Raw genomic sequence first — 26,804 nt, 5'->3', positions numbered from 1 at the left:
GGGGTGAACTGTGCCAGCAGACATGAATGTGGTTGTTGAGGCAGACAGAGAGGGAGTCATAACGTGGTCAATGTAAATGGGTTCTGCAAGCCTGGACATCTTAATTTGAAAACCAGAAGGGGCTGAGATGTCACCAGATCATTACAGCAGCTACTTCCTAAGATATACTGTGCACACAAAGCTTGTCCACCCACAGCTGTGTGCAGCAGGGAGCCTGCAGACTGGTTCAAAGCCTTGTATTGCATGTATCAGAACACTGCCTGTGTTGTGGGGCACCTTGCCACAATAAAGGACCTGTTGTTAAATTGGTTGATGGTAACCTTGATAATACCATGAAATAAAGTAGTAGAAGTTCCTTTAGAAAGCTATTATGGGATGAATAGAGCCATCTTTCTTTGACTGTGGAGGCTAAAGATACAACTTTGCAGCTGCACTAGACTTGTTCTGGCTTGTAATTTTGAATGCTTAAACTGTCCATTGCCAAAGAAAAGGAATTTCTGAAGTTCTGGTGCTGGATTTTTAATGTTCTGAATTTGATAAGAATTTATTTCTCCTTTAAACACCAGTGATGGGTATTGGTATTTGAAATTTGATTTGTAACTGCTCTGGCTAAGCAAACAAGGAAGGGAGGGTGGGACTGGCAGTTAAGTCTGGCTGAACTTGCTTGTAAACCTGGCTGATGCACAGGTTTTGGAGAGGAGTCTTCTTTAAATGAAATTTTTGTCAATAGTAGACCCTTAAAGGACCTAAGGGATCCAAGACACTGTTTTTCACATAGAGAAAGTATGAGGAAGCTTTGCACAGCTTGGATAAGAACAAATTATAGCTGTACTGTTTAACTGAAATGTTTAGACCTGCTGAGTACCTCTGGCATTGGAGCAGGCCCTTTGTTAAAACTGATGCTATAAACTAGACCTCTTGACTCCCAATTTCTAATCCAGGGTTCTTTCTGATAACTTCAACCTCCCCAGGAAAACCAGTGGCCTACATGCCTTATGCCGAGGTCAAGCGAGCAATAGAACAGGAAGCACAGGTGCAGAACACAGCAACAAGGTCAGCATCACCATACAGGCTGTCTCCAAGAGAAGTCAATAAAGCCTCTCCCCAGCCTGATCTGAATGCAGCTCGCTATAGTGTCCCACCAGGTAAATATTTGTTTACATATCATAGCAATATTGCTCTTTCCTTGGGAGCTGGACTGCTCTGACTTGATGCAAGATCAAATTATTCTCTAAATGCTTCATGAATTAAGAGAAGAAATTGAAAAGGTTTTCTGTGTGTGCATGTAAATAGATGCTCAGGTATTTTTCTAGCTCCTATGAGGTTGGTTGTTTTTTGGTTTTTTTCCCTTGTTGCTGCCTCAACTGCATAATAGAATGATCTGAAAAATGTTAGAACAGCACAGGGACAAAGTCTTCAAGAGGTTTTCAGCTTAATACAAATGCCATCATGTTTATGGGTGGCCTTTCCTCTGAAGGGGGAAGCTGAGGAAAAAAGCAAAGCTATTGCTATCCTGGACATTAGTTTCTGACTGGTGTTGATTCATGTTATAGGCTGAATGTTTTATAAAACAGGGAAATAGCTGGTAAATGTTAATTCTGAAACTGGGATTATTTCTTTTTCCTCCAGAGTATAATGTCAAGCTAAGAAATGACAAAATCAGGGAAGCTCAGGTTATTCTTGACTCAGCTGTATTCCATTTAAAGAATAAGATCTTTCTTTAAAAATTGATTGTACTCTGGGCTGCTGGTTTTAAAAGCTTAGTTATCAGAGGCTGAAATTCTACTGAGCAGCTTTTGTCATTGCTTTTTGGACTTTGATGCCAGGTTAGATATTCTCTGGTTGGTTTCTCTGCATAAGTTCCATGTGGACATAGTGAATTTCAGAGTTGTAAATACAGGTGGATTTTGGCTATTGTGAGGCAATTCCCATCAGAACTTGTCAGAAGAACTATGTTGCTTCTGTTCTTCCTGTCTCTCTAACAACTAGTAGAGCTGAAAAGTGCTGTCGTGTGTAATGCACAATTTCCCCCCCAAGTTCTCCAGCCAGCACCTCACCAAGTAATAACCAACATACCCGAAGGAGTCCGCCTGCCAACAACCAGACCCACCAGACCACCACCACCACTCATTCCGTCCTCCAAAACAAGTGTGCCATCAGAAAAACCTTCCTTCATCATGGGAGGCTCAATCTCACAAGTAAGAGAACTGTTCTTTGAAAAATCTGTGCTTCCATCAGCTCTTTGCCCTTTCACCAACCTTTAGTGTCTTGTACTCAGTTATGTGTTCACATTTTAGATCTGTACATGCCACGTAAAAGTCCAGGAGTTACAGGTGCCTTAGAAAATAGCACACTCTTGCTATCCTGCATTTTGATCCTTCATGGTGGTGGACTGTAGCATTGTAAGACAGATCATAGCAGTATTAGCACCCTTCTTTAAACACAGATGTGAAGCTTCACTCCAGACAACTAATGCGTAATATATATTTGTTGTTTCAGGGAACACCTGGCACTTACTTAACATCCCACAGTCAAGCTTCCTACACCCAAGAAACTGCAAAGCCATCAGTGGGTTCTATATCTCTTGGACTGCCAAGGCAGCAGGAGTCAGCCAAATCTGGTAAGAAAAGAAAAGCTGACATGTTTTGTATGGAAGACTATTTAATTAAACTCATAAAAGAAACCCAAACCTTTTTCTTCTTCTGAATAGCTTCCCTGCCCTATATCAAGCAAGAAGAATTCTCTCCCAGAAGCCAGAATTCCCAGCCTGAGGGACTCCTGGTCAGGGCACAACATGAAAGTGTGGTTCGAGGTAAGGAAAGTCAGATTGATTCATACAGCTTGAGAAACTTTGTCAGAGCAGACAGAGAATGAACTTCTACAGCTCAGCCTGCTGAAGAGTTATTCTTAAGTATTCTGTGGTTAAGCTGCTCCCCACTTTCGGAGGTGCCTTTGTAGCTAGCTCCTCCTGTCTGGCCAATTTGAAAACATTTGTTTCAAGGCATGCCCATCTCAAAAAGGATTTGTTCACTAGAGCATAGGCAGAGCAGTACAGGTGAAATCTCCAAATATGTCAAAAGGAAAGAAACTAAATACCACAGGTTCATGATTCCACATGCTGTAAAAGGCATTTAGTCTGTAAAAGGCTATGCTAAAAGAGGATATGGTTTAACTGCCTCCCATGGGTGCTGTTAAACTGAAGTTTTCCCTGTATTTTAGTGTAAACTCACAGTTCTCTCTAGGGTTTTTAATGATTTCAAATAGAGGAGCCATTTTTTAAATTCTCATATTTATCAGGATGTCTTATTTCAAATCAGGTACCGCAACAATACAGGAGGGAAGTATAACACGAGGAACTCCAACCAGTAAAGTTTCTGTTGAGACCATTCCTTCTTTGAGAGGCTCCATAACTCAGGTACCTTTTTTCCCCTTACCAAAGAGGCTGTAGCAAAGCAGCACATCTAAACTATCACTATGAATGTCTTTGTGTGTCTGAAAAAGTAAATTAATATGACAGAGTAGGAATCACCTTGAAAGAAGCAATTCTAGCACAACCAGGTGCTCAAATCCCGCTACTGAAGTCAGCATTACCATGGTTTCATAGAATGGTTTAGGTTGGAAGGGGCACCCTCAGGATCATTCAGTTCCACCCCCCCTGCCATGGGCAGGGACACCTTCCATTAGATCAGGTTGCTTAAGGCTTCATCCAGCCTGCTCTTGAACACCTCCAGGGAGGGGGCATCTATGACCTTGTTCCAGTGTCTCACCACCCTCACTGTAAAGAATTTCTTTCTAATACCCAGTCTAAATCTTCCCTCTTCAGGCTTAAGCCATTTCTTCTCATCCTATCACTACAAGCCCTTGCAAAAAGTCCTTTCCCAGCATGTATAGGAGTCTTTAAACTTCTTAAAATCCCTAGGGCCTTTGGCATACCAAACTGAAGGTTTATCAGCACCTTCCATGGAAACAGCATCACATCTGATTAAAACATCAAACTCTCCCATAACCAGTCTTGCACAAATGATGTCTGAAGTCAAAGAGGTCACTTAAGCCCTTATAATTTTTTTTAATGCTGCTGGTTTGGTGGGTGTGGGATCTGTAGTTACAGAGAGCAGTGGGTACAATTCTCCTTTGAGAAGAGCAGGTTTCATTCCTTTTGATAGCAATAAAATCTAAAGGCACCATTGTGTGGTATATGCTAGCTTCCCACATGCTGTTGTGGGGTAGGTGTTCTAGGTCATGAATACTTTTGTAATATTCTTGTCCTTCTCTCAATATTTTTTTTAAACAAGATATCAACTTGCCTACAAATAATTTTACTAATATTTAGATGAACTATCTAGTAACAGAGGCAGAAGTGTAAGCCACACTGCGTGAGGCAGTCATTGGTGTTTTCGGCCTAAATGGCGTAGCGGGGGTTGGGGTTTTTTCTGCTGTTTTGGGTTTTCTCCCCTTTCACTGCTCCCTTCTCTCTTCCACACAGATGGTTTGAATTGTATTTGCTTGGTTTCAATGCAGGGTACACCAGCTCTGTCCCAGTCTGGCATAGCAGCTGACGCCTTGCTGAAGGGAACCATCACCAGGCTGGCTACGGAAGACAGCAGCCCGGAGAAGTGCCGAGAGGAAGCTTCAGCCAAAGGCCACGTTATTTATGAAGGCAAAAGTGGGCACATTTTATCTTATGATGGTGAGTATGTGTATTTTCTACATGATCAAAGTCAAGGCTTCAGCAGGCTCTGCTTTTTCATTCCTAGCTGAATTATGTCTGCTTCAGTGGAGAGGTGTTAACCTCAGTCACTGGGGTGCCATCTGGGAGAGCAATTGACCTGTGTATGTTGTTGAGGGTATGAGAATTAATGTGATCCAGAACTTGTGCTTGTGTTCTGAAGAGTCTTCTGTACTGAAAAATAGTTTTACTATTTCATTTCTGTGCCATTTCTTTTCAGTTTCTCATGGAATATTTTGAGTTGAAAGGTTAAACAAGCAAGCTTAAAATGATCTCTATTAAAATCAACATGAACTTCCATTGAATTACTGATAAATAACTGAACAAAAAAGTTCTTAACAGCCCATAAAAGGCCTTTTTAAAGAGGAGATTCAGTGTTACAATGTTGTGCTGAAGTTCTGCTGCAAAACTGTTAATGATCTGTGGTCTCATTAAAAGTAATGCTCAACTGTCTTCTTTTTGTATTGGCCACATTTCCTAACCACACTCTTGTAAATTTTTGCCAGCTATTAAAAATGTTCGTGAAGGAACAAGGAGTCCAAGAACTGCTCATGAAATTAGTTTAAAGAGAAGTTATGATACAATGGAAGGAAATATAAAGCAAGGGATGTCAATGCGGGAGTCTCCGGTGTCTGCGCCACTGGAAGGTAAAACCAGATGGCTCTAAGGTGTTTTGTGTTTTATCTAAACCTTCTGCATTGGTATCAGATGATTTAGAATTATTTTATGGAGCAGACTAAAAGATAAATTGGATTTAAATCTCACACTGCTAACCAAATCCATGTAATAATCGCTACAGTCAAAGCATGCTGGAGCTATGGCTGCAGTAGGTAGTAGATTGCCTTTTGTTTGCTGGTGTGTTACCCTCAGTGTTCAGCTAACACTTACTCCTCTCAGTTGATCTGAGACGTGTAACTGACTCTTCATGGTCCCAGCCTGTTGTCCAGAGCTCAGACACCACTGAGTCATACTCCCTGGGCAAACCCATTAGTGAAACACGGGTCTCGGCCATGGCATGGTAACTTGGTAACACATCAGCGTGACCTTTTGCATTCCTGCAATAAACCTCATTAATTATGTCGAGCAGAGGACTTGCACAGCTGCTGTATCCTGCTTCAGGGCATCCCTGAGGTTATTTTCATTTAATAAACTGTAATAAAAGTAAGCCTGCAGAGGTCAAGTCAGGACAGTCTGTAACTTTTCTGATTGGATTTTAAAAATACAAACACAAGAAAATGTTTCATGCCTGAACCATGGAGTCCAGAGGAGGCCAGAAAGATGATCCAAGGGCTGGAGCACCTCTGCTGTGAAGGAGCTGGGGTTGTTCAGCCTAGAGAAGAGAAGGCGCCAGGGGGATCTTACACCTGCCTTCCAAATACCCAAAGGGAACCTACAGGAAGGCTGGAGAGAGACTTTTCATAAGGGAGTCTGCTTTAGGAACAGGAGTTAAGGTTACTTATTGAAACTCCCTTGTGTTTTTCTAACTATGTTAAAACTTGTGAGAGTGCAATAGCATGAAAACTTGAACTGGAAGAGGTTTTTTTAGGCCAGGGTGGTGTTTATGACATGTTGATACAATGCCTAGCACACTGAGGTTAGGCCCTGTGGGCCCTGCTGTGATTCAGATACTATCTGTAATATGTTTAAGGAAGGTGGGGGGGGAGGGTTGGTTTTAGTTGCACACTTGTTTAATTCTCTAAATGCTGCTCACTTTAATTTTAGGTTTAATATGCCGTGCACTGCCTAGGGGTAGCCCACATGCTGAACTTAAAGAGAGAACAGTGTTGTCTGGCTCTATAATGCAAGGTAAAGCATTGCAAGGATAAAAGGCAAACATTTATGACATCCTCAAAGGCCTGCATTTCTGAACCTTAAAACTTTTACTCTGGTTGTGTTAAAGGTAGAACTTCCTTTATCAAACAGGTTTTAAGAGCTTAAATCAGCAGCTTTCTGATATGCTGTGTACAAAGCTAGTGTGTAAACACTGTGTTTTACTTTCTTGGGGGGAAATAGACTGGGTTTTAGTATGTACACTTGGTAATTAGCACTGTGTTGTTTTTAGTGAACACTCCCAGTTCCTCAGACCTCTGAAATATGCTATTGCTTTTATTTCAGCATTAGAAGGCACTTGGGATGCTTTCAGTAATACATAAAATGTTTGTTCAGTATTAGTTTTGTTCTGATTTGTTTTTTAGTCTTCAGAATGTGTTATTATAGACTATAGCAAACCAAAGTCCCACTATTATGGCATGTAGCTAGTTACTTATGAAAAAAAGAGACTCTGAGTCATGCTTACTGATCTTAATAATGACTTTCTTACTGTAAAAGGCACACCAAGAGCAACAGCTGAAAGTTTTGAAGAAGGCTTGAAGTACCCTAAGCAAATTAAGAGAGAGTCACCTCCCATAAGGACATTTGAAGGAGCCATTACTAAGGGGAAACCATATGATGGAGTCACTACCATAAAAGAAATGGGTCGTTCCATCCATGAGATCCCAAGACAGGACCTGTTGAGCCAGGAGAGTCGCAAGACTCCGGAAATGGTGCAGACGAGCAGGCCGATCATAGAAGGCTCCATATCTCAGGTAAGTACAAGAAGCACAGCTAGGCTTTCCTGCAGCACCTTCCAGACTCAGGAGTGAATCAGGTCAGGATATCTGAATGATGACAGGTGGAGCAGTGCAAGGTCCTGCATCTGGGTCAGGCCAGTCCCAGGCACAGATCCAGGCTGGGTGCAGAGTGGGTTGAGAGTAGCTCTGAAGAGCTGTTGGAGTGAGTCCAGAGGAGGGCCGCAAAGATGATCCAAGGGCTGGAGCACCTCTGGTATGAGGACAGGCTTAAGGAGCTGGGGTTGTTCAGCCTAGAGAAGAGAAGACTCCAGGAGGATCTTACAGCTGTCTTCCAATATCTGAAGGGATCCTACAGGAAGGCTGAGGAGGGACTTTTCATAAGGGTGTCTAGCAATAGAGCAAGGAGGAATGATTTGAAGCTGAGAGAGAGTAGGTTTATACTGGCTCTTAGGAAGCTCTTCAGTAAGAGGGTGGTGAGACTCTGCAATAGGCTGCCCAGGGAGGTTGTAGGTGCCTACTCCCTTAGGAGTATTGAAGACCAAGTTAGATGAGGCCTTGAGCAGCCAAGTCTACTTTAGACTTATCCCTGCCCATGGCAGGGAGGTTGGAGTAGATGATCTCTAAGGTCCCTTCCAACCTAAGCCATTTTACAATTCTGTGACTTTGGCAGCTTTCTTGAAATATTTTATGTGTAATATTACTTCAGCTGTAGAGTGCAAGCAAGTGTGAAACAACTGACAGGTACCAGCCATCAAGATCCAGTTGTATTTCTGTGCTAATGGGACACAAGTGATGAGCTGTGGTATCGGCCATGTGAGTTCTTTAGCAGAATAGAAGTGCTGGCAGGTTAACTTTACTTGACTTTTTTCTCCTTTCCAGGGCACACCCATAAAATATGAAAGCAATTCTGGCCAGTCTGCCATCAAACACAATGTAAAATCTTTAATCACTGGACCAAGTAAGCTACCCCGTGGAATGCCTCAGCTGGAAATGGTGCCAGAAAACGTGAAGGTGGTGGAGCGAGGAAAATACGAAGATGTGAAGACCGGGGATGCCGTGCGTTCCCGGCACACCTCAGTAGTCAGCTCTGGTCCCTCTGTTCTCAGGTCAACTCTTCATGAAACTCCCAAATCACAGCTGAGCCCTGGGATTTATGATGATACCAATGCTCGGAGGACACCTGTGAACTATCAGAGTCCGATGTCCAGGAGCTCGCCTATGATGAATAGAGTTAGTGAGGGTATGTTTCTCCTATCCAGACTAAGACAAGAACTTGGAATCATTTCATCTTAAACTCACTTTTAAACTGGTTTCTGTAATCTGTTCTACTTTCTTTTATTCTAATGACTTCTCTCAATGTGGAGGGTGGCTGGAAGGGATTTTAGAAGGCTGTATGTTGTTCGTAGAGATAAGAAAACTAAACCCTACCCTGTTGTAACCTGGAGTTGGGAAGGAATTCAGTCTCAACTTGGGTTTGATTGTGGATCACATTTCAAGTGTTACTTGCAAGGGTAATAGTTTAAGGGCAGAAGCTCTCCCTGAGTTACAGAGGTATCTAGATGAGGAGACAATATGATGAAGTGCAAGAAATACCAGTTTTAGTGTTTAGATTTTTCAGCAGAAATAGTTTGTGATATAAAATATTGTCTGTAATTTATTGGATCAGATTGCAGAGTTCCCTAGAACATTCCATGGGAGCCAGTGTATGCTTAGAGGGGAAGTCTCCATTGAACAATCTGCATCTTACTGATTTGAGTTTTGTATTGGTTTTAGCTGGAATATCTTCTGGGAAGCCAGCAAATCATGAAAGGAAAAACACACTGACCCCAACACAGAGGGAGAGTGTGCCAGCAAAATCTCCAGTCCCAGGAGTTGATCCTGTAGTGACTCACAGTCCCTTTGACCCTCATCACAGAGGAGCAACTCCTGAAGTCTATAGGAGCCACCTCCCTCCTCATTTAGATCCTGCCATGCCATTTCACAGGGCTCTGGATCCTGGTAAATATGTTTGTGTTATTGTTTTGGTTTAGTATCAGAAATAATGTATGCTTTGCTCAGAAGAGAGACCTTTGAAAGGTAATTTTCAATGGCCAGAGATGATTTATAAGAGGTAATGTTGTGGTTTGATTTCAGTGTAGTGAGGAGTTCAGTGTCTAACCAGGGAACTTAGTAAAATATTATTGTATAATACTGTGACTTGCTTTTAAAAGCTGCCAAATTGCTTCTGCTTTGGTAAAGAAAAAAAAAAGGCAGAATTTTTAGATAAGCATTTGTGAAATACATGAAAAGCTTTCAGAAAAGCTATGCAAGGAAGGATGTGAAAGATGCTGTAGAATTAGTGTAATCAGGACCCCTCTCTTCAGGACTATGATTCATTCTCACTGAGGGATTATCAGGTTCTCCCTGGTGATGTTCAGTACAGCAGATTTCCTTTTAACCTGTTCGTCAGTCCACTTCAGTGTGGTATTTTAACCTTCTGTAGGTAATTCAGCTCTTTACATCTTCAGAACTTCAGGATTTACATTTTTAATCAAATCTCTTCTCCAGTACATGTCTCCAGTCTGGATTACTTGGCTTTTTGTGTCCACATACAGTGCATAAATTAATAATTGGTATTAAAATGTTAATTTAATACATTTGGCACTAGCTAGAGAGACTTGACAGCTCTTCTCTCTGAGGCTCTATAAACATCTGAATCTTCCATTTGATATCACTCATACTGCTTCCTCAATCTGATTGATGTTTCCCTCCTTCACCCTCAGCTGCTGCTGCTTACCTGTTCCAAAGGCAGCTCTCGCCCACCCCAGGCTACCCCAGCCAGTATCAGCTTTATGCGATGGAGAACACGCGGCAGACAATCCTCAATGACTACATTACCTCACAGCAGATGCAAGTCAATTTACGGCCTGATGTAACCAGAGGATTATCTCCCAGAGAGCAAACTTTAGCTCTCCCATATGCAGGAGCAAGAGGTATGCCTGCATTCCCTGGAATATAATATAAAGCACTTGCTTTATTCTGGTGTTTTTTTCCACTAAGCACTTGCTGCTGACCATTATCAATGAACCAGATACAATGTGTGGACCATGAGTTTGTCCTTGAACGGCCGGTCTTACAAGTGTCATCTCCTAACAGGCATTATTGACCTGAACAACATGGCTCCCACTATCTTAGTGCCTCATCCTGGAGGAACAAGCACACCACCCATGGAGAGAATCACCTACATCCCTGGTACCCAGCTTACGTTCCCTCCCAGGCCTTACAATCCTGCTTCTCTGTCACCAGGTAAGAGCTGTTGTGATTTGATGATGTCTTTAACTGTCTGCTGTGCTGAGATAAGTGACCATCTTTCTTTAGCTTTCATTAATGTCCTGTTTTGATGTTTTGTCAGGTGATGCTTTTTGCATGCACTTCTCACTTAGCAAAGGTGTTTTAATGACAGCCTGGATAAGTTAACCTTAACAGCCAAGGGAGCACTGGCAAATTCAGAATTTGCCTCATTCTGTCAGGTCTTTATTTATTATTCTTGGATTATGATTTCACTGACCTCATGCTACATGTGTTGAAGGGTGGATTTGGGTCTATAAGCTGTCTGGTTTCAAATTGTCTAGAAACTACTTTACTAAAGAGCTGTTGAGCCTTCCACTGCCACTGTGTTAAGCTTTGGTCACTGTGTGTTAAGCTTTTGTCTTCCTAGGTAAATGAAATGAAAATGTATTTGGGAAATTCTGCTCTAAGCGGATGGCAGAGTACATTGGCAACTGCTTGCATCAAATGATGCTTTTCGCTACTTAATTTCATCTTGTGCACCTTCCAGGACATCCTACACACCTGGCAGCTTCTGCAGCTGCAAATGCTGAAAGGGAACGGGAAAGGGAGAGGGAGAAGGAACGGGAAAGGGAGCGGGAACGGGAGCGAGAGCGGGAAAGAGAACGAGAGCGAGAGAGGGAGAGGATCGCCTCAGTCCCTGCTGAACTTTACCTTCGACCAGGTGAGTGCACACTGGGATCACTTGTGGACTCTGACATTGTTTTGTAGCCACTGTTAGCAACATGCAGCTCATTAACAACACACTGCACAGTTAGGTGTTAGGAATCTGCTTCAGTGCAGACTGATACCCAGCTGTTGTGGTCCTGACAGCAGCTTCTGCAAGTGCTAGCCTTCTTGATCTTTCTACCCCAGCAATGTAGTACCTGGGGTATGGTGTGAATCCCAGTTAGTGCCAGCACAACCTGCTTGTCATTTAGAGCATTGTAAAAAGAATGCCGCTGCTTGAATCTTTAATACATACATACAGTCACATCTAGAGTGATGGAGACAACATCTAGATGTGAAGGAGAAAGCATCAGCACATAGTTCTGCATTGTTGCAAGAGTGATCTGTATTTAATCTTTTTGCCCCCCTCCACTGTGTTCTGCAGGTACAGAGCAGCCTGGCAGACCTGGCAGTCATGGGTATGTTCGGTCCCCGTCCCCGTCGGTTAGAAGCCAGGAGAACATACTGCAGCAAAGGCCTAGTATTTTCCAAGGAACCAATGGGACAAGTGTCATCACACCTTTGGATCCTGCTGCTCAGCTACGTATCATGTATGTTTTATTAGTTGCTGTTGCAGAGTTGTCTGTTGTGATATTTGAGCTTCTTCAAATGTGTGTTTAGCCTGAGGAACACCCTACAAGATGAGGGTGCACCACTGTCTGATTGCTCTTGGAGTTACTGGAAATGGGCCAGTGCATTTTCACCAGTTCAACTTGGGTAGGAACTGGTGTCACAAAAGCTTTTCTTCCTTGTACACTTGATATGGCTCTGGTTCTTTTTCTCATGTGATGTAATTCAGAATATTCAATGTTTGCCAACAGGCAGCTCACCCCTGGAGCTCCCTCTATTACTCAAGGGTTGCCAGCTTCCCGTTACAATACCGCTGCTGATGCCCTTGCGGCACTGGTAGATGCTGCAGCCTCTGCTCCTCAGATGGAAGTTGCCAAAGCAAAAGAGAACAAGCATGAAGGAACCAGGATAGAAGAGAACATGGGACGCCGGTCAGCTGTGGTAACTGAACAGCAGCAGATGGAACAGAAGACACTGGAGGTAGAAAAGAGGCCTGTCCAGTGCCCCTATACATCTGCAAATTTTTCTGGTGGAAAATCCCAGGGACAGTCTTCAACAGTAGTCTATTCAGAGGCTGGTAAAGAGAAAGGACCTCCTCCTAAATCCAGGTACGAGGAAGAGCTGAGAACTCGAGGAAAGACCACAATTACTGCTGCTAACTTCATAGATGTGATCATCACTCGCCAGATTGCTTCAGACAAGGATGCACGAGATAGGGGCTCTCAAAGTTCAGATTCTTCCAGTAGTTGTACGTATCTTAGTAACTATCTACTTCTTTGCTGTCTGTCTTAGCCTTTTAGGGAAATGATGTGAAATGATTCTGGTGTTTAATGATAAAATATTCAGAAGCACTTCATAGACAATATACAGTTTTGGCATGTAGTGGCTCAAGATGTTTGCTTTGCTTGGATTTCATGCTACAACATGAAACGCAGAGTGATAAGGCTTAACCTTATCAGAAGTCAGGAAACCTAAAATTATGTGGTTTATGTTGGAACACAGTTTTGTGAAGTGTTTGTATCACTATGGTTATTGGGACAAATGTTTTCACTTTCACTGGAATGGAAGCAGTGGTGTTGCTCTGCGTGGGCAACAATAACTCTCTGTGGTACTGACACCTTACTCCACAACCTGTGCTTGATACTCAGTATCCTCCCACCGGTATGAAGCTCCTGGAGATGCCATAGAGGTGATCAGCCCTGCAAATTCACCTGTACCTGCTCAAGAAAAGCTACAGCCCTATCAGCAAGAGACACCTAAGGCCAGCCAGGCAGAGAGTAAGTTGATAGGCATATGCAAATATGATCACATGTTACCTTGCTTGCATATGCCAGTGTTATCTCGTTTATATTAACCAGCTTTGTGAACTCCTAATAAAGTTAAACTGTCTTAGGAGTCTCTAAGTGGCTGCTTCACATATTCTTAGCTTCTCAGAAGCACTTGTTGGGAGTGTGTTGTTGCAGTGATATGTACAATAAACTAGAGCAAATGTGTTGGAACAGACCCTTGGTATTAAGCAGGGCTCCTTTGCGTTGCAGTGTAGCTGATATATTTTCAATATATTGAGTAAAATTACTGCACATTGCTGTTGATGCCTATCATTTTTTACCTATCTGTAAAGCTCAAACTGTTACAGTAGAGTTTGCAGGTGAGAAATGAGCTGAAATTCATCTGCATTGTGGAATGAAGCTTTATTTACCTATTCTAAACTGTCTTTATTTATCTGTTCTGAAGTGTAAAAAGGGGGAAAGGTGATTACCACACAGGATACCTAAAACCTAAGGCAGAAACACCTCTGCTTTTCAATTTGCAAGCACAGAACTTTCAAACCTTGAAGCTTCTTTTAATTCCATCTTAACAGACTTGACCTTTTCTTCTTCAACTAGATGACCCAAACAGGCAGTATGAGGGGACGATTCACCGCTATAGGACGCCACAGGAACCCCCTTCACCCCAGCAACCTCCACCTCCCTCTTCCCAAGCAGAAGGCATGGCACATGTGCCCAGGACCCATCGACTTATCACCCTTGCTGATCACATCTGTGTAGGTTTATTTGCTTGCATCTTTTCAGCCATGAGAAGTTCTGTTTTGATGATGAAAACACGTGTTTGGGAGTGTAACACCAATTCTGTAATTAGTAGTTTGACTTGAGGATGTTACTCAATAATGTTTCTGCATTTATATCATCTCAGTTGTTGCAACTGATCTCTTGTCTAGCTCATGAACATGCACACTCTGGCCAGTAGCTGACCAAGATCTCTTTTCTCTTTTACTTGGCTACCATCAGCAAATTATTACACAAGACTTTGCAAGAAACCAAGCAGCTACTCAGGCCTCTTTGCAGCCTCCCACCACTACATTCCAGAATTCCACCCCTGCTCCAACTCCTGTTTCTACCCGGGCAAAGACATCGAATCGCTACAGCCCTGAGGCACAGTCACCATCTGTCCATCACCAGCGGCCAGGTGCTAGAGTGTCACCTGAAAATCTGTCTGACAAATCCAGGGGAAGGTAATGCATCTGCTGAGTTTAACTGCAAAATTAATGAATATCCAAATAGGATATTTAGGGGGGAAAAAATAGCACAGTTATCTTGCTGTGGATCTGAAGCAGAGTTATCTTTTGGTCTTTTTAGGCAATGTCTGTCTTGTGCTGGGTTTGAGAGTTGCTTGGCTCCCTAACTTAGTTTAGAACTGTTTTCCCTTCACTTCTTGTGCTTTATTTCCAGTCTTTAGGGGGGTGAAGGTGTTTCATTAATATCAGAGTCATGATGGAGAAATCAAAGGCAGCTTTTTTGAGCTCTCCCAGCATACTAAAGCATGTAGCATCTAGAACTAGACATAAACAGCTATAAACAGCTATGTAGCGACTGGAATGCAAAGATATGTGTTAATGACTGCTCTATGTGCATTAAGAGTATTTCTCTGTCTCTGAATTGTGGATGCAGACCTGGAAAATCTCCAGAGAGGAGTCATGTCTCTTCAGAGCCCTATGAGCCAATCTCACCACCTCAGGTTCCAGTTCTGCATGAGAAACAGGAAAATGTTATTTTGCTTTCCCAAAGAACTGAGCCTACGGAACAGAGGTATGTGTAAAGCCAAATTTTAAAACCATTAATCTGTGTCTTTCCATTGCAAAGAGTAGCTTTATTAAACAGCACTTTAAGCCATCTTCCTCTGGTACCACAGCTTTCTGTGAGCTGGAGAATCCCAAACCTTGTTATCTGGATCAAACAGATGTTCTTGGAGAATCACTCATCCAGTCCTCAGAAAACAGGCTGAGGAAAGCTTTAGCTCATATGACTGTTGGTGGTTTCTGCCTGGCTGCTTTTGAAAGATTTAGATGTACATCTTAAAATGTTCTCTCTCTTTGATACATGTTGGTCTTGACAGGACTGACTCTCGCTCTCCAGGTAGTATAAGCTACCTGCCTTCGTTTTTCACCAAACTGGAGAACACTTCACCCATGGTAAAATCCAAGAAACAGGAGATATTTCGAAAGCTGAATTCATCTGGTGGAGGTGACTCTGACATGGGTATGCAGGACTTGTCTTTTCACTGAATGTTTCCACATTAAGCTTTGCATGACTGCCATCCACACAGGTCCTAACCCAGCTAGGTTTCAAATTACATATGAATGAATTTATGGCTATAAGTCAAATATATCATAATTTGTGACCAAAGAACTGGAAGATTGTTAGATTTCCTTGTTTTATTTTTTTACTGCTGGTATATATAGGACTGTCAAATGACATTTTTTAATACTTGAGAGATGAAAATGTTTCCTGAAAACCATGGAAGGTTAGGAGGCTAGAGGCTGAGAGTTAGGAGGCTGAAGGTTGGGAGTTAGGAGGCTGGAGGTTGGGAGTTAGCCTTCTTTGGAAGGTTAGCTATGACCATCTAAGATACTTTCATCCTGGTGTAGATCATTTTCCTGAGCAGACATAGATGCACACTCATCTTAGAAGACTGGTAAAGAAAAGAAGTGAAAATAGTTCACAAGTGATCAGGACTAGCTGTGATCACTGAAGAGTGACCATCAGTAGTGGAAAAACTCAGTGAAATATTGTGTTTTGATTGCAGCAACTGCTCAGCCAGGGACTGAAATATTCAATTTGCCAGCAGTCACTACCTCAGGTAAGTTTTCCAGTAAAAGGAACAACACAATCTTTTAGCAAGTGAAGTAATAGGTTTCATTTATACACAGTTTAAAGGAGGAAGATGATGAACATTTCAAAGGTAATATCCTTCATGAAAATCTGTTTCCTGTATCGTTGGGAAAAGCAAAATGACCAAAGGAAGCATCAGAAAACATGTAAATGGGAACTGAAACAAGAATTATTTATTTCACTGTGCTCTGCAAATCTGACCCAGAGGTAGAAGTCCTGAGGCTGGTTAGCATCTCACTTAAACAGAACTGAAGTACAGCATACTTCAACAAACCCTGGGCTTAGTTACCAGCTGCAGTTTACTTTATAAACTGGAGTATTTAAAATGCTTCCCAATGATTATTGTTTTCCCTTCTGATAAATACATAAAATAAACCTCACCACCCTTCCATGAGATGAGGAGATTACATGTAATCCATACTGGTACTGTGACAAAGAGGCAAGTGAGGCAGAGAATTAAACTGGCATGTGGAGATCAGAAATGCTGTACCTTGGGTTGTACCACAGATTGAGTTTAACATGATTCTGGCCAGCTCCTGCCCCTTCTGGAACAGAGCTTCTGTCTATTGAATGGAGGAAGCACTGATCTCCTTGAATTTAGATGGAATAAATACATGCCATGTGTCACACTTCCATCCTGATTTATCTTATGGTTATTAATGAGAGAAATATTCTTCTGGTCTCTTACAACTGAATAGTAGCTGCAGATTTTACTTAATGTGCCATCACAATCAGCAAGCTCAGCTTCCTTTGCTATTTGAAAACACTAAACAAAAATGCTCTTCTTGCCAAGAAGCTCACATTCAGTGGCACTACCGAAGTAGTTCTTCAGTTTTTGCTGGCATACCTAACTTAGAGCCCTCGTGGAGCACACAGCTTTTCATTTAGACTAAAAAAAATCTCATCTCTTTTTTTTTCCTTCTTTTTTCTTCTTCTTTTCCTTCCCCACTTTCTGCCTCACTCTCTAATCTTTTCCATTACCCCTTTGTCACTTCTCTGAGATCTGTTTTTTGTTTCCCCTCCCACCTTTCCCTGTATGTTTTCTTTTATCTCCCAGGTGCAGTCAGCTCTAGGGGTCATTCCTTTGCAGATCCTGCCAGTAATCTGGGTCTGGAAGACATTATTAGGAAAGCACTGATGGGAAACTTTGATGACAAGAGTGAGGAACACGGAGTCGTCATGCCCCAGTCGATTGCGGTGGCACCTGGCAGTTCCAGTGCTGCAGTGTCAGCAAGTAATGAGCCACGCAGGGAAGAAGCCAACCCATCACCAAATTCAGGTGAGGTATTGTAGCTCTTAAACATTTTGTAGTCTGAAAAAAAAAATAAAATAAAATAAAGGTCTGAATCTTCTTGGTGGTGCTGAAAATCACTGTCTGTCTTCTGGAAGTGATGAGTGGTGTTCCCATCCCTCTAGTGGCCCTGGCTGTCAAAGTGGCACTGGTGACTTGAGGAATATTAGCCAGTGGGAATGACAACACTGAAGAAACAGGGGAGAAAAAACAGGGTGAATTAGGTAGCTACCTAATGGAAGTGTGTTTCTCACACATCCCCTATAAGGAACATGGGACAGTGGGAGCCAGCTTGAGCTGAAAACATCTTTCTTCCTAAAAGTGAAAATCAAACTCCCTTGTGATAAGTTTTCTAGCCATGCTGTGTTAGAAGAGCTGCCCATACAGTCACTAATTGTAGTAAATCAGCATTCCAGAAGGCATTAGTGGGAAGCTACTGTTTGCTGCTATGTGATCATTTATTGAAGGAGAGGGTAAAATGCAGAGACATGTGTCTGTAAAACTGCCCCTTCTGTTCCCAGGAGGAGGGGTCAGCAAGCAGAAGCTAATTGGCAAGTCAAACAGCAGGAAGTCCAAGTCTCCAATTCCTGGGCAAGGATATTTGGGAACTGAAAGACCTTCTTCTGTCTCATCTGTACATTCAGAAGGGGACTACCACAGACAGACTCCAGTATGGGCCTGGGAAGATAGGCCTTCATCAACAGGTGAGATATAGGTTTCTGTCAAACTCACCAAGCCAGATGTGGGATGTGTCGAAAGGCCAGGTGTAGCCACGCTGGTATATAGGTCATGTTTCCAGCATGTGAGGATTTCCTGAAACAAATTTTCTGCTAGTTATCACAACCAAACCAGACTGTCTTTCAGATACAGATTTCTTAGCTCCTGTTTTTCGCTTGGCTGTTCATCTTGGAGAAAAGGCGGCTCTGGGAAGACCTTATGGCAGCCTTTCAGTACCTGAAGGGGGCCTACAAGGGACTTCTTGTAAGGGCTTGTAGTGATAGGACTAGAGGGAATGGATTGAAGCTTGAGGAGGGGAGATTTAGACTGGAGAATAGGATGAAATTCTTTCCAGTGAGGGTGATAAGACACTGGAACAGGTTGCCCAGGGATGTTGTGGATGCCCCCTCCCTGGAGGTGTTCAAGGCCAGGGTGGATGGAGCCTTGAGCAGCGTGGGCTAGTGGGAGTTGTCCATGGTCACAGCAGGGGACTTGGAACTGGATGATCTTTGAGGTCCCTTGCAACCCAAACCATTCTATGAACTGTCTTTGATTCAGGTTCAACACAGTTTCCTTACAACCCGCTGACGATGAGGATGCTCAGCAGTACACCGCCAACGTCCATTGCCTGTGCCCCACCGTCCATGAGCCAAGCAACCACTCACCAACAGAACAGGATATGGGAGCGAGAGCCTGCACCACTGCTTTCAGCACAATATGAGACTTTGTCTGACAGTGATGACTGAACTATGCAGATTTATGTTTTGTTGTTGGTTTGGGGTTGGTTTTTTTTTTTTGGTTGTTGTTGTTGTTTTGTTTTTAATTTGCGGGTCAAAAACAAACAAACAAACAAATCAATCTATTTTTGACTTGTGCCCAGAGAGACTTTCCAAGAGAGCAAGGGCCACACAATGAAGAATGGATGGAGAGTCCGTTAAATGCCTTCTGCACAGGCCTGTGTGTCGGAGGAGCATGATCAAGAAGGTTGACTTTACTAAAGATAAATATGTAAAGAGTTTTTAAACAAAAGAAAAAAAAAAAAAAAAGAAAAGAAAAAATGTGGACTTATTCCTGTTCTACATCTATTTGTAAAGAAAAACCATAATGTCTTTAAATCATTCTTCTGTAAATAGAGAGTACTTTTTGCAGTGGTTTTTTTTTTTTTCCCCTTGCTGTTAGTATCTGGTGTACTTATGTTCAAATCATTGCCTAAACTTTGGGGGTCGTTTTGTTAATTCTTGGTTTGGTTTTGGGTTGTTGGTTGTTTTGGTTTCTTTTTTTTTTTAAAGCATTTTCTCCAGTGTAGAGTTCTCTTCATAACCCTGACCTCCCTTCCAGCCTAGTCTAACCACAAACCCCAACCTCCCCACCAGCCTAGCATCATTGCCCATTTACTGCCATGCCACTTCTTGCAGGCACTGTCCTCTTACAAGATCCACCCCCATCTCTCCAGCCACACTTTCTCAGTGGTGTCCAAGCTCTTGTGAAAATGTTCCTTTGTTTGGGGGGGTGGTGGTGTTATTTTTGGGGGTTTTTTTTTGTTATTTTATGTTTAAGACTGACCCCTTAATGAATTCTGTACATTAACATAGGTCCAGTTGGCTGGAATAAGATGATCTATTTCTCTTTTTGGAATTTGAAATCCTGCCACCGTGTAAATTTTGGGTGCAGTCGGTTTTATTTAGCAACACTGCAGAAATATTATTGCATGGGTATGTTATGGTTCATTTTTAAAAGGAAAAAAAAAGGAAAAAAAAAAAAGAAAAAAAAAAAAAGAAAACCAACCAACCAAACAAGAAAACAGCTTCTGGAGGTATACCTCACTGTTGTGCACACTGGGAATTTTAGCTGTGCCCCAAAAGCCTAATCTTAAGTGTTTTCTGTTTCTGCATTGTATGCAGTCAAAACAGGCTCCTAAACTTTCCTGTCATATTTAACCACAGCTAATGGCTTACCTGCACAGAGGCTCTGGGTGGGTTGATAAGTCCTTCAAGAAGAAAAAGCTCTACATCCCAAGTTTAAATAAAACTAAATGCTTTTCTAGAATAATTGAGTAACACACGAGTCACCTACTTGGCTTCTGTTACAAGCAGTTGGGGATAGGTACTGTGATTTTTACCTTCAAAACCTTATGTAATAATTGAAGTCTGCATCCCAATCCCCAGCCCTGTAAGCAAGCTTTTGGTGGAAGTCCCTACAAATGCTTGGCTTAACTCCTGAAGTGTGCAATACTTGTTAGGGTGATTTTGACTTTTTAAATTGTATATGGTACTAGGAGAGTCTCCTTAATCGTTCATCTATCGATGCCTGCTTGTAGCTCATGTATACATACAGCTGGTTAGTGATACCACAGGGTGTCCTGACATCCATCTTCAAGAGCAACTTACTGTTTTGCTGCACTGACCTCAGGAAGTGAATTTAAATCTGGGGTAGAAGGACTGATTTGCAGGTAGCACTGAGTTGGGGGGGAGGTGGCATGGTCTGCCAGATTCCAAACTGCTTTTGCATCTCCTTGCTGAACAGAGTCTTTGCCTTGAAGTTATTTTCCAAGTCCAAATATTTTTAATTTAACACAGTATTTGCAACACACTATGGAAGGTGTGATGCAGCTGTGTAACCTTATGCTGTGTAAGCTCTTCATCTGATGGAAGGACTGTAATGGTCCAGTTACAAACAGGAAGTATACAAGTACCTATAGTAAATTTATTTAGCTTGAGAGGAAAGCCTTTCTGCACCAAGTGTGGGAAAGACAAAATCCAAAGGAACTCATTTGGAAACCTGACAGAGTGTTGCAAATACAGAGTTGTTTTGCTACTTTTGAAAAACACTGCACCAGAGCAGAGTCTTAAATCTCCTCCTAGTCTTTCTCTAAGAAAGTTTTCCCTCCCTCCCCACCCTTCTTTCTTTACCCTTCTGGCTTAAAGCTTAAAAATCCTGTTTGTAGACCTGTGTTCTTAACTCTCTTGTTCCCACAGCAACACATACTGGAAACAAGTTGATCTGCCCTGTTTTGTAGGTTTCAGTTTGGAGTGGAGAGTTAAGTTCCATTCTAAGCCTCACCTGTTCTCACTTTCTTATTGTAACAAGTACAAGATGAAAGAGGCATGTACAGACACCTGTCTTTAACTGTACAGTAAGTATAGCATGTTCATTGCAAAGCTTCCTGTCCCTGCTGCTGCAGCAGCAAGATACCCAAGGCAGGGTAGTCACTTTCTCCTAAGATGCAGCTGGAGTGGCATTTGCACATAAAATGTTGCTGCTTTTTTTGTTTGTTACCCAAGTTCTAACTCCTCCAGTGTAAAAACAAAACCTCTCCAGAGCCTAAAGGTAGGGTTTACCACAATTCCAGTAATCTCCAAGTATGGAATTACACCTGGCCTGTTTCAGACAGGAGGGTGTTTGTAAATCATGTTTACAAAGTGTAGTTTACTACAGATTTTTAACTGATTTCTGATCAGCGCTTTCCCACTGCTTTCATCTTGCTCTGTTTTGTGATTCTGATATGAAATCATTTAAGACTTGAAAAACCCATGCATCATCAAACTCAACTCTTCTTTTTTTTTTTTCTTCTCTCCACACAATGTCTTCAGTAGACAGTGACTTCTGGATTCAGACCAATCAATAAAGGGGATCAGTTCTCCATTTGCTTTTCCTGTGTCTCCCTCTTGTTTTGCAGCATCAAGCTCTGTTCAAGGAGAACAGGCAAAACACTTCCCTGAGGGGGTGCTGCAGGGTTCCCAGTTAACACTGCTGGAGTGTCAAGGTCTGCAACATAAAAACCAGAACTTGAAAGATTAGCTCTAATCTATTAGAGCCTTTCTGGTAATAAAAGGTGCCTGTAACAGCCATATTTTTACTTCTTCATTTGCTGAGAACAAAGCTGTGTATTGGACTTACAAGTTTTTCCAGCTTCTGTGAATAGCTCTGGAAAACCTCTGTGCCTCTTCTTAGCTCAAAGTTAAGCAGCTGAAGCCACTAATACTACTGTAAGTAAACTAATAATGATTCAATTAATGTTTAAGAGTGTACCAACCAGATGGACTTTTTAGAGAGGTTAAAATAGTGTCTGGTTAGTGAGAGAATTAGTTACTTTTACTGTCCTAGCTCAACAGGGATTTGACAACTTCTGGTTTAATTCTCCTTCAACATGAGGCTTCCCTGCAGGGCAGAACTGGAAGAATGTTTTACAAGCAGGGTCTTAAAAGAGATCCACATGAGGACATGGAGCTTACAAACCTGACAGTTTGGACATACCTTGTGCAACAGGAAGCCTCAGCATTCTAGTACTGTCCTGTCCAAGAAGGGAGGACAGCTTTGGCACTTTGTGTGCTCTTGGCTGGGGTAAGATAGCTGAGTGGTTTGTTTTTGACAACTGCTTTGTTTGGTAACAGTCTCACCCCTGCTGAGAGGGCATCTTCTATCTTTGGATACTAAACGCTTTGAAGTAAAACACTTGATCTTCAGGCAACCTGTTTGAAAAGGACATGGAGCTACAGCTCTGTTACAGTGCATGGAGAGTCTGGGAAGTGCTCTGAAGTGAACACCTACTGACCTGCAGCACTGCCAGCACAGCCCCTGAGCCAGACATGTGAAGGGTTAGATGACAACTGCTTGGTTTTTTTCCATGACTTGGCTTAGTATAGCCACGCTTGGAAAACAGTCAGGAGGAGCAAATGTCCACTCCTGACTTGCACCTTGCTGGCAGTCAAGACAAAGTTACACCACAAGCACAGTGGGTAACCACAGACTACATCACAATTTACATAGTTAAAAACTCCTTCTTTATTTTGGGCTAAATTGCTAGGCAATAGCAGCCCTCCTTGTTAAGCAGTCCTTAAATTCCTCATTGCTGGTCCCAGGCTCTAGCAGTGACCAGCCTGTGCTTCTGTGTCAGCCACCTGAAGGCTGGACTCTGGCCAGACTTATTTAGAGGCTTTTCTCCTCTTGGCCAGCTCAGCCAGTTCTTGCTGGATATGCTGGACAGAAGCAGCATCTCCTTTCTGTTGTGCCTGCTTTAGAGCTTCTTTGTACACCTGTTTTGCTTGTAGAAAATCTTCTGTAGCAAGAGGAAAAAGTGGCATGGCTAGCCAATTACATCACCCATTTTCAGAGGCCCCTCCTGAAGCTGACCACATGCAAAGGACAAGCAAGGACCACTTGGATCACATCAAGAACAAGGGAAGTTCAGACAATGCTCAGCACAGGCTGCCAGCTGAGAGCTAAAACAGAGCAATGATGATAGAACAAGGTGGTGCTTCAGCATTTAAGATCCTATGGAAGTAAGTCTCAAGCTTGTCTTGTATTCTTTTGGAACCAATTACTGCACAGACAGGACAAGGGAAACAAGATCCCCTGGCAACCTTTTGAGTCAGGTGCACCAGTACTGCTTTTATCTTGAACACAACACAAAGTCAACAGAACTGCTGCTTAAACTAAAAATAGTAACAGAAATAAGGTAATACAGGTGACTGAAGTCAGCACAAGCACAGTGACAGAGCCTGGGCATTCATTTACCTACCTTTGTGCATCAGAATTGCTGCCAGGTTGTTCAGCACCATATGCTCCTCAGGGTGCTCAGTCTCCTTTGCCAGCTCGGCTGCTCTCTTCACATAGGAGTAAGCCTCGTCGTAGTGCCCCTGGGCATCCAGCACGGTTGCCAAGTCATTCATCAGGACCACAGTCTGCACCAGGATGGAAAAGGAAACCTCAGAGCAAGACCTGTGGAGAAACCTGGAGCAGCAGGAGCACCACACTGATAACCCTGTCACACTAATGAAAGGGCTGTTTCCCACAGAAGCTGTCAGTGTCATATTTATACATCAACATGCTGCATGCTCCTTATTCCTGGCAGGCAAACAGAACCTAACTTAGTGCTCTGTGTGTTTGGTGCCAGCAAAGCTGCCTCTTTCCCTATATAAGCATCTCTTTCCCTTGTAGTTCAACCATCATTGTACACATCACCTGTGGATGAGTCTCTCCCTGAACATCATTTGATATCTGCAGAGCCTTCTCGTACATTTTTTGGGCCACAGGGAGCCGGTTGATGTTTTGGAGGTAGCGAGCGTAGGAGTCTAGGCTCATCCCAAGCAAGAGTTTAGTGTTGGCCTTTTCTTCAGCTGCAATTAGAGAGGAGTGGAAATGGTCACTTCTACAAGATCCAGCATAAATCTCCATCTTACAAGAGCAGGAAAGTCATGCAGTGTGGAGACAATGGATTGAGATGAAGATGGTGCTTAGGCAACAGAAAGCAGCATCATGGACAGGGGAAAACAGAAGGTAAGAGAGAAGCCTTTGGCAGACAAGGCAGTCTCACCTGGTAAGACATCCTCAGGCAAGTCTTTTTGCTTGGCAACCTTCTCCTCTAAGGTCAGAATGCAGAACTGGTAGCCAGCCAGGGCTAATTTGTCCCTGCAAAATACAACAGCTCAAAGCAAAGCTCCTTCTACCCCTGAAGGCACAGATGTGAACACATTCACTCCCTCACTCCAGAGGGCTGCAAGACAGGTTTTTCCCCTTGATTATAGCATTCTTGCGCTCAGTGCTTTCTTCTTGACCACGGCCTGGACCTTTCTCTTGACCCATGGGCAAAGGGATCCAAGAGGTGGAGAAGGACCCCGTCCCTCCAGACCAGCTAAGGCAACCCATGCTGATGCTCCACTGAAAATGAAGCTTCAAGTTACTAACCACCGGCTGCTTCTAAAGCCTTTTCTCTTGTGTGGTATTGGGTTAAGATTAAAAACCAAAGTCTTCTACAGGACCTGGCCAGCTTAGGGCAGAAGCAGATAGCAGCAATCACTGTGCTGCATGAGAGTGGATAGGCCAATATGATGCCCGTGGGAACCTTGATGTTGATGGTACCTGTCACATAAAAGCTTCCTCAGCCACTCTATTCTTAAAGAGACTCTGCTTGGCCACCACTGCCACTGTGAAGCCAAAACTGAAGCAAAAAATGCCTTTAGCAGAGAACTCACTGTTTCTGAGCAGCATAGATGCTGGCCAGCTTGAGGGACATCTCAAGGATCGCATTGTCGTCCTGCCAGGAGGACACACAATGCAGTTATTCTTCTTACATCTCTCCAGCAGAAGCATTATCAGAGAACACATTTAGACCTTAATATCCCCAGCCTGCTGTCTCCAGAGCTACCATCCATTAAAGGACATTCCTGAGAAGCTGGCAAGCTCAGAGCTAGTATTGCCAGTTTCCAGTAGGAGGTACTGCAGCATGAGAAATGGATCAAAGAGTTCTGCACCACACTGTTCCCACTTCCAGGTGAAAGCCTTTGTCAGAAGAACATACCTCCTTTGTGTCCCCTGCAAGCAAATAGCTCATAGTTGCTTTGTAGAGCTTTTCTGCCTGAAATGAGAATTTTGAAGAGAACACTGAGGAATGGTGGCACAACAACATAAAGATCTCTAACCCTTCAGAGGCAGACTACTGGGAGAAGCCTGTCTCACAGCTTGTGTCATTTGTACTGTTCATAAAGACCAGTCAGAAGTGAAAGGCTAACCAGAGCCCAATGACACTGCCAGCTACTGGGTCCCTTCAGCATCTGCTTTGGGATTGCTACACCAGCCATGAGTTTACCACATCTAAGCACCTTCAAGGCTCTCCCAGATTCTCCATCAGATGGCCATCTAAATGTTTGACAGTATGAAGAATTTCCTCCCTTGCTCACCACACTGGAGCCCCCAGTTCAACTGTGAGAGCAGCCCATGCTCCAGAGGACTGCAGTCTCAAGGCAGATTTTTCTGCTTTATGCTCAGTGTGCAGCTTGTCACAGCATGCCACACCTTCAAGATCTTGCACAAGACCTTACACAAGGTGTCCTCCTTTTAAAGTTCAGAGGGAAAGAAACAGCTACTCACATTTTCCAGCTGTCCCTGCATGAAGGCCACATTTGCCATCTGGAAGAGACAGACAGTGCTGAAGTGAGGACTTGAGGACTACCCCAACACAACTGCTTCTACCGACAGCTCCAGCATTGCCACGATATTGGGCCCTACACCCCTCCCAAGACAGCTGCAGGCCCACGACGACTAGACACACCATGGTGTCCCATGACTGCTGCAGCATAAGGGTGGCCCGGCCAGTCCCGGCCGGTCCCTGGCAGCCCCCACCCTAGAGGCTCACCATGCTGTAGGTGTAGATGATGGCTTTCGTGTTCTCTGACTCGTGCGACAGCCGCAGGGCCTGGTGCAGAAGGTGATCGGCCTTTTCCAGCTCGCCTTTCATGACGCTGAGCTGCGGAGGGAACGGGGAGCGTCGAGGAGCAGGTCACCGGCAGGGCCCGCGCCGAGCTAAACCCCCGCAGCCCGCAGGGGCCCGTGCCTCACCTTAGCTTTCTTCAGCAGCAGGATAATGGCGTCCTCGTCGCTCTCCTCATCGTCCCTGGGGAACAGAGAAAAGGCTGCGGGACGAGGGTGACCGCCCTGTCCTGTCCTGTCCCGCACCGCCCCGCAGCCCGCCGCTCGCCTCACCTCCCAGGAAGCCCAGGGCCGGCCGGGCCCACCGCCGCCTCTCGAACCCCGTCCTGCCGCTGCGCTCCTCCCCGCGGGCCCCACCGCGCCAGGCAGTCCACGGGCACAGGGTCCGGGACGGCAGGGGCGCCGCAGAGCAGCGGCGGGCAGTCCATGGGCACCGGGACCACCGACACAGAACCCGCGGCAGCGCCGCCAGCATCGTCCCCGCGGGCCCTTTAAGAGCGCGGGCTGGCCACGTGAGGCGG

The 26,804-nt window shown here is 43.7% G+C and overlaps 2 protein-coding genes across 8 annotated transcripts in view; one reads left to right on the top strand and one right to left on the bottom strand.

Annotated features, from left to right (window-relative positions):
- NCOR1 (nuclear receptor corepressor 1) overlaps positions 1 to 18,866 on the top strand; it is a 62,262-nt gene extending 43,396 nt beyond the window's left edge. For 4 of the 5 annotated variants that reach the window (XM_054167069.1, XM_054167070.1, XM_054167073.1 and 1 more), the window contains 25 exons: positions 972 to 1,145; positions 2,038 to 2,198; positions 2,500 to 2,620; positions 2,711 to 2,812; positions 3,318 to 3,415; positions 4,519 to 4,687; positions 5,233 to 5,373; positions 6,449 to 6,532; positions 7,055 to 7,311; positions 8,176 to 8,536; positions 9,070 to 9,294; positions 10,059 to 10,268; positions 10,432 to 10,581; positions 11,114 to 11,287; positions 11,717 to 11,882; positions 12,153 to 12,649; positions 13,050 to 13,178; positions 13,788 to 13,945; positions 14,190 to 14,413; positions 14,850 to 14,987; positions 15,295 to 15,437; positions 15,985 to 16,038; positions 17,128 to 17,349; positions 17,883 to 18,065; positions 18,637 to 18,866. In XM_054167069.1, coding sequence (XP_054023044.1) covers positions 972 to 1,145; positions 2,038 to 2,198; positions 2,500 to 2,620; positions 2,711 to 2,812; positions 3,318 to 3,415; positions 4,519 to 4,687; positions 5,233 to 5,373; positions 6,449 to 6,532; positions 7,055 to 7,311; positions 8,176 to 8,536; positions 9,070 to 9,294; positions 10,059 to 10,268; positions 10,432 to 10,581; positions 11,114 to 11,287; positions 11,717 to 11,882; positions 12,153 to 12,649; positions 13,050 to 13,178; positions 13,788 to 13,945; positions 14,190 to 14,413; positions 14,850 to 14,987; positions 15,295 to 15,437; positions 15,985 to 16,038; positions 17,128 to 17,349; positions 17,883 to 18,065; positions 18,637 to 18,824 — 4,529 coding nt within the window. In that variant the 3' untranslated portion in view covers positions 18,825 to 18,866. The remainder of the gene's footprint in view (positions 1 to 971; positions 1,146 to 2,037; positions 2,199 to 2,499; positions 2,621 to 2,710; positions 2,813 to 3,317; positions 3,416 to 4,518; positions 4,688 to 5,232; positions 5,374 to 6,448; positions 6,533 to 7,054; positions 7,312 to 8,175; positions 8,537 to 9,069; positions 9,295 to 10,058; positions 10,269 to 10,431; positions 10,582 to 11,113; positions 11,288 to 11,716; positions 11,883 to 12,152; positions 12,650 to 13,049; positions 13,179 to 13,787; positions 13,946 to 14,189; positions 14,414 to 14,849; positions 14,988 to 15,294; positions 15,438 to 15,984; positions 16,039 to 17,127; positions 17,350 to 17,882; positions 18,066 to 18,636) is intronic. The other variant, XM_054167071.1, reaches the window with a different exon arrangement.
- A 3,978-nt stretch (positions 18,867 to 22,844) lies between these two features.
- On the bottom strand, positions 22,845 to 26,793 carry TTC19 (tetratricopeptide repeat domain 19). Of its 3 annotated transcripts, none has more exons than XM_054166254.1 (10): positions 26,557 to 26,793; positions 26,413 to 26,486; positions 26,210 to 26,320; positions 25,945 to 25,983; positions 25,376 to 25,432; positions 25,050 to 25,111; positions 24,392 to 24,486; positions 24,040 to 24,194; positions 23,597 to 23,759; positions 22,845 to 23,131 (listed from the first exon to the last, which is right to left on the bottom strand). In XM_054166254.1, the coding sequence occupies exons 1-10, from the start codon at positions 26,756 to 26,758 to the stop codon at positions 23,001 to 23,003; spliced, it is 1,089 nt and encodes a 362-aa protein (XP_054022229.1). In that variant the 5' UTR covers positions 26,759 to 26,793; the 3' UTR covers positions 22,845 to 23,000. The 3 variants fall into 3 exon arrangements, with proteins under 3 accessions (XP_054022229.1, XP_054022227.1, XP_054022230.1); XM_054166252.1 differs by having other exon boundaries at positions 22,845 to 23,134; positions 26,557 to 26,789; XM_054166255.1 differs by lacking the exon at positions 25,945 to 25,983 and having other exon boundaries at positions 22,845 to 23,134; positions 26,557 to 26,790.
- Positions 26,794 to 26,804: the final 11 nt, after the last annotated feature.

This window comes from Dryobates pubescens, chromosome 13 (assembly GCF_014839835.1).
Source record: "Dryobates pubescens isolate bDryPub1 chromosome 13, bDryPub1.pri, whole genome shotgun sequence".
NCBI lineage: Eukaryota > Metazoa > Chordata > Aves > Piciformes > Picidae > Dryobates > Dryobates pubescens.
This window is presented reverse-complemented; position numbering and strand designations above follow the sequence as displayed.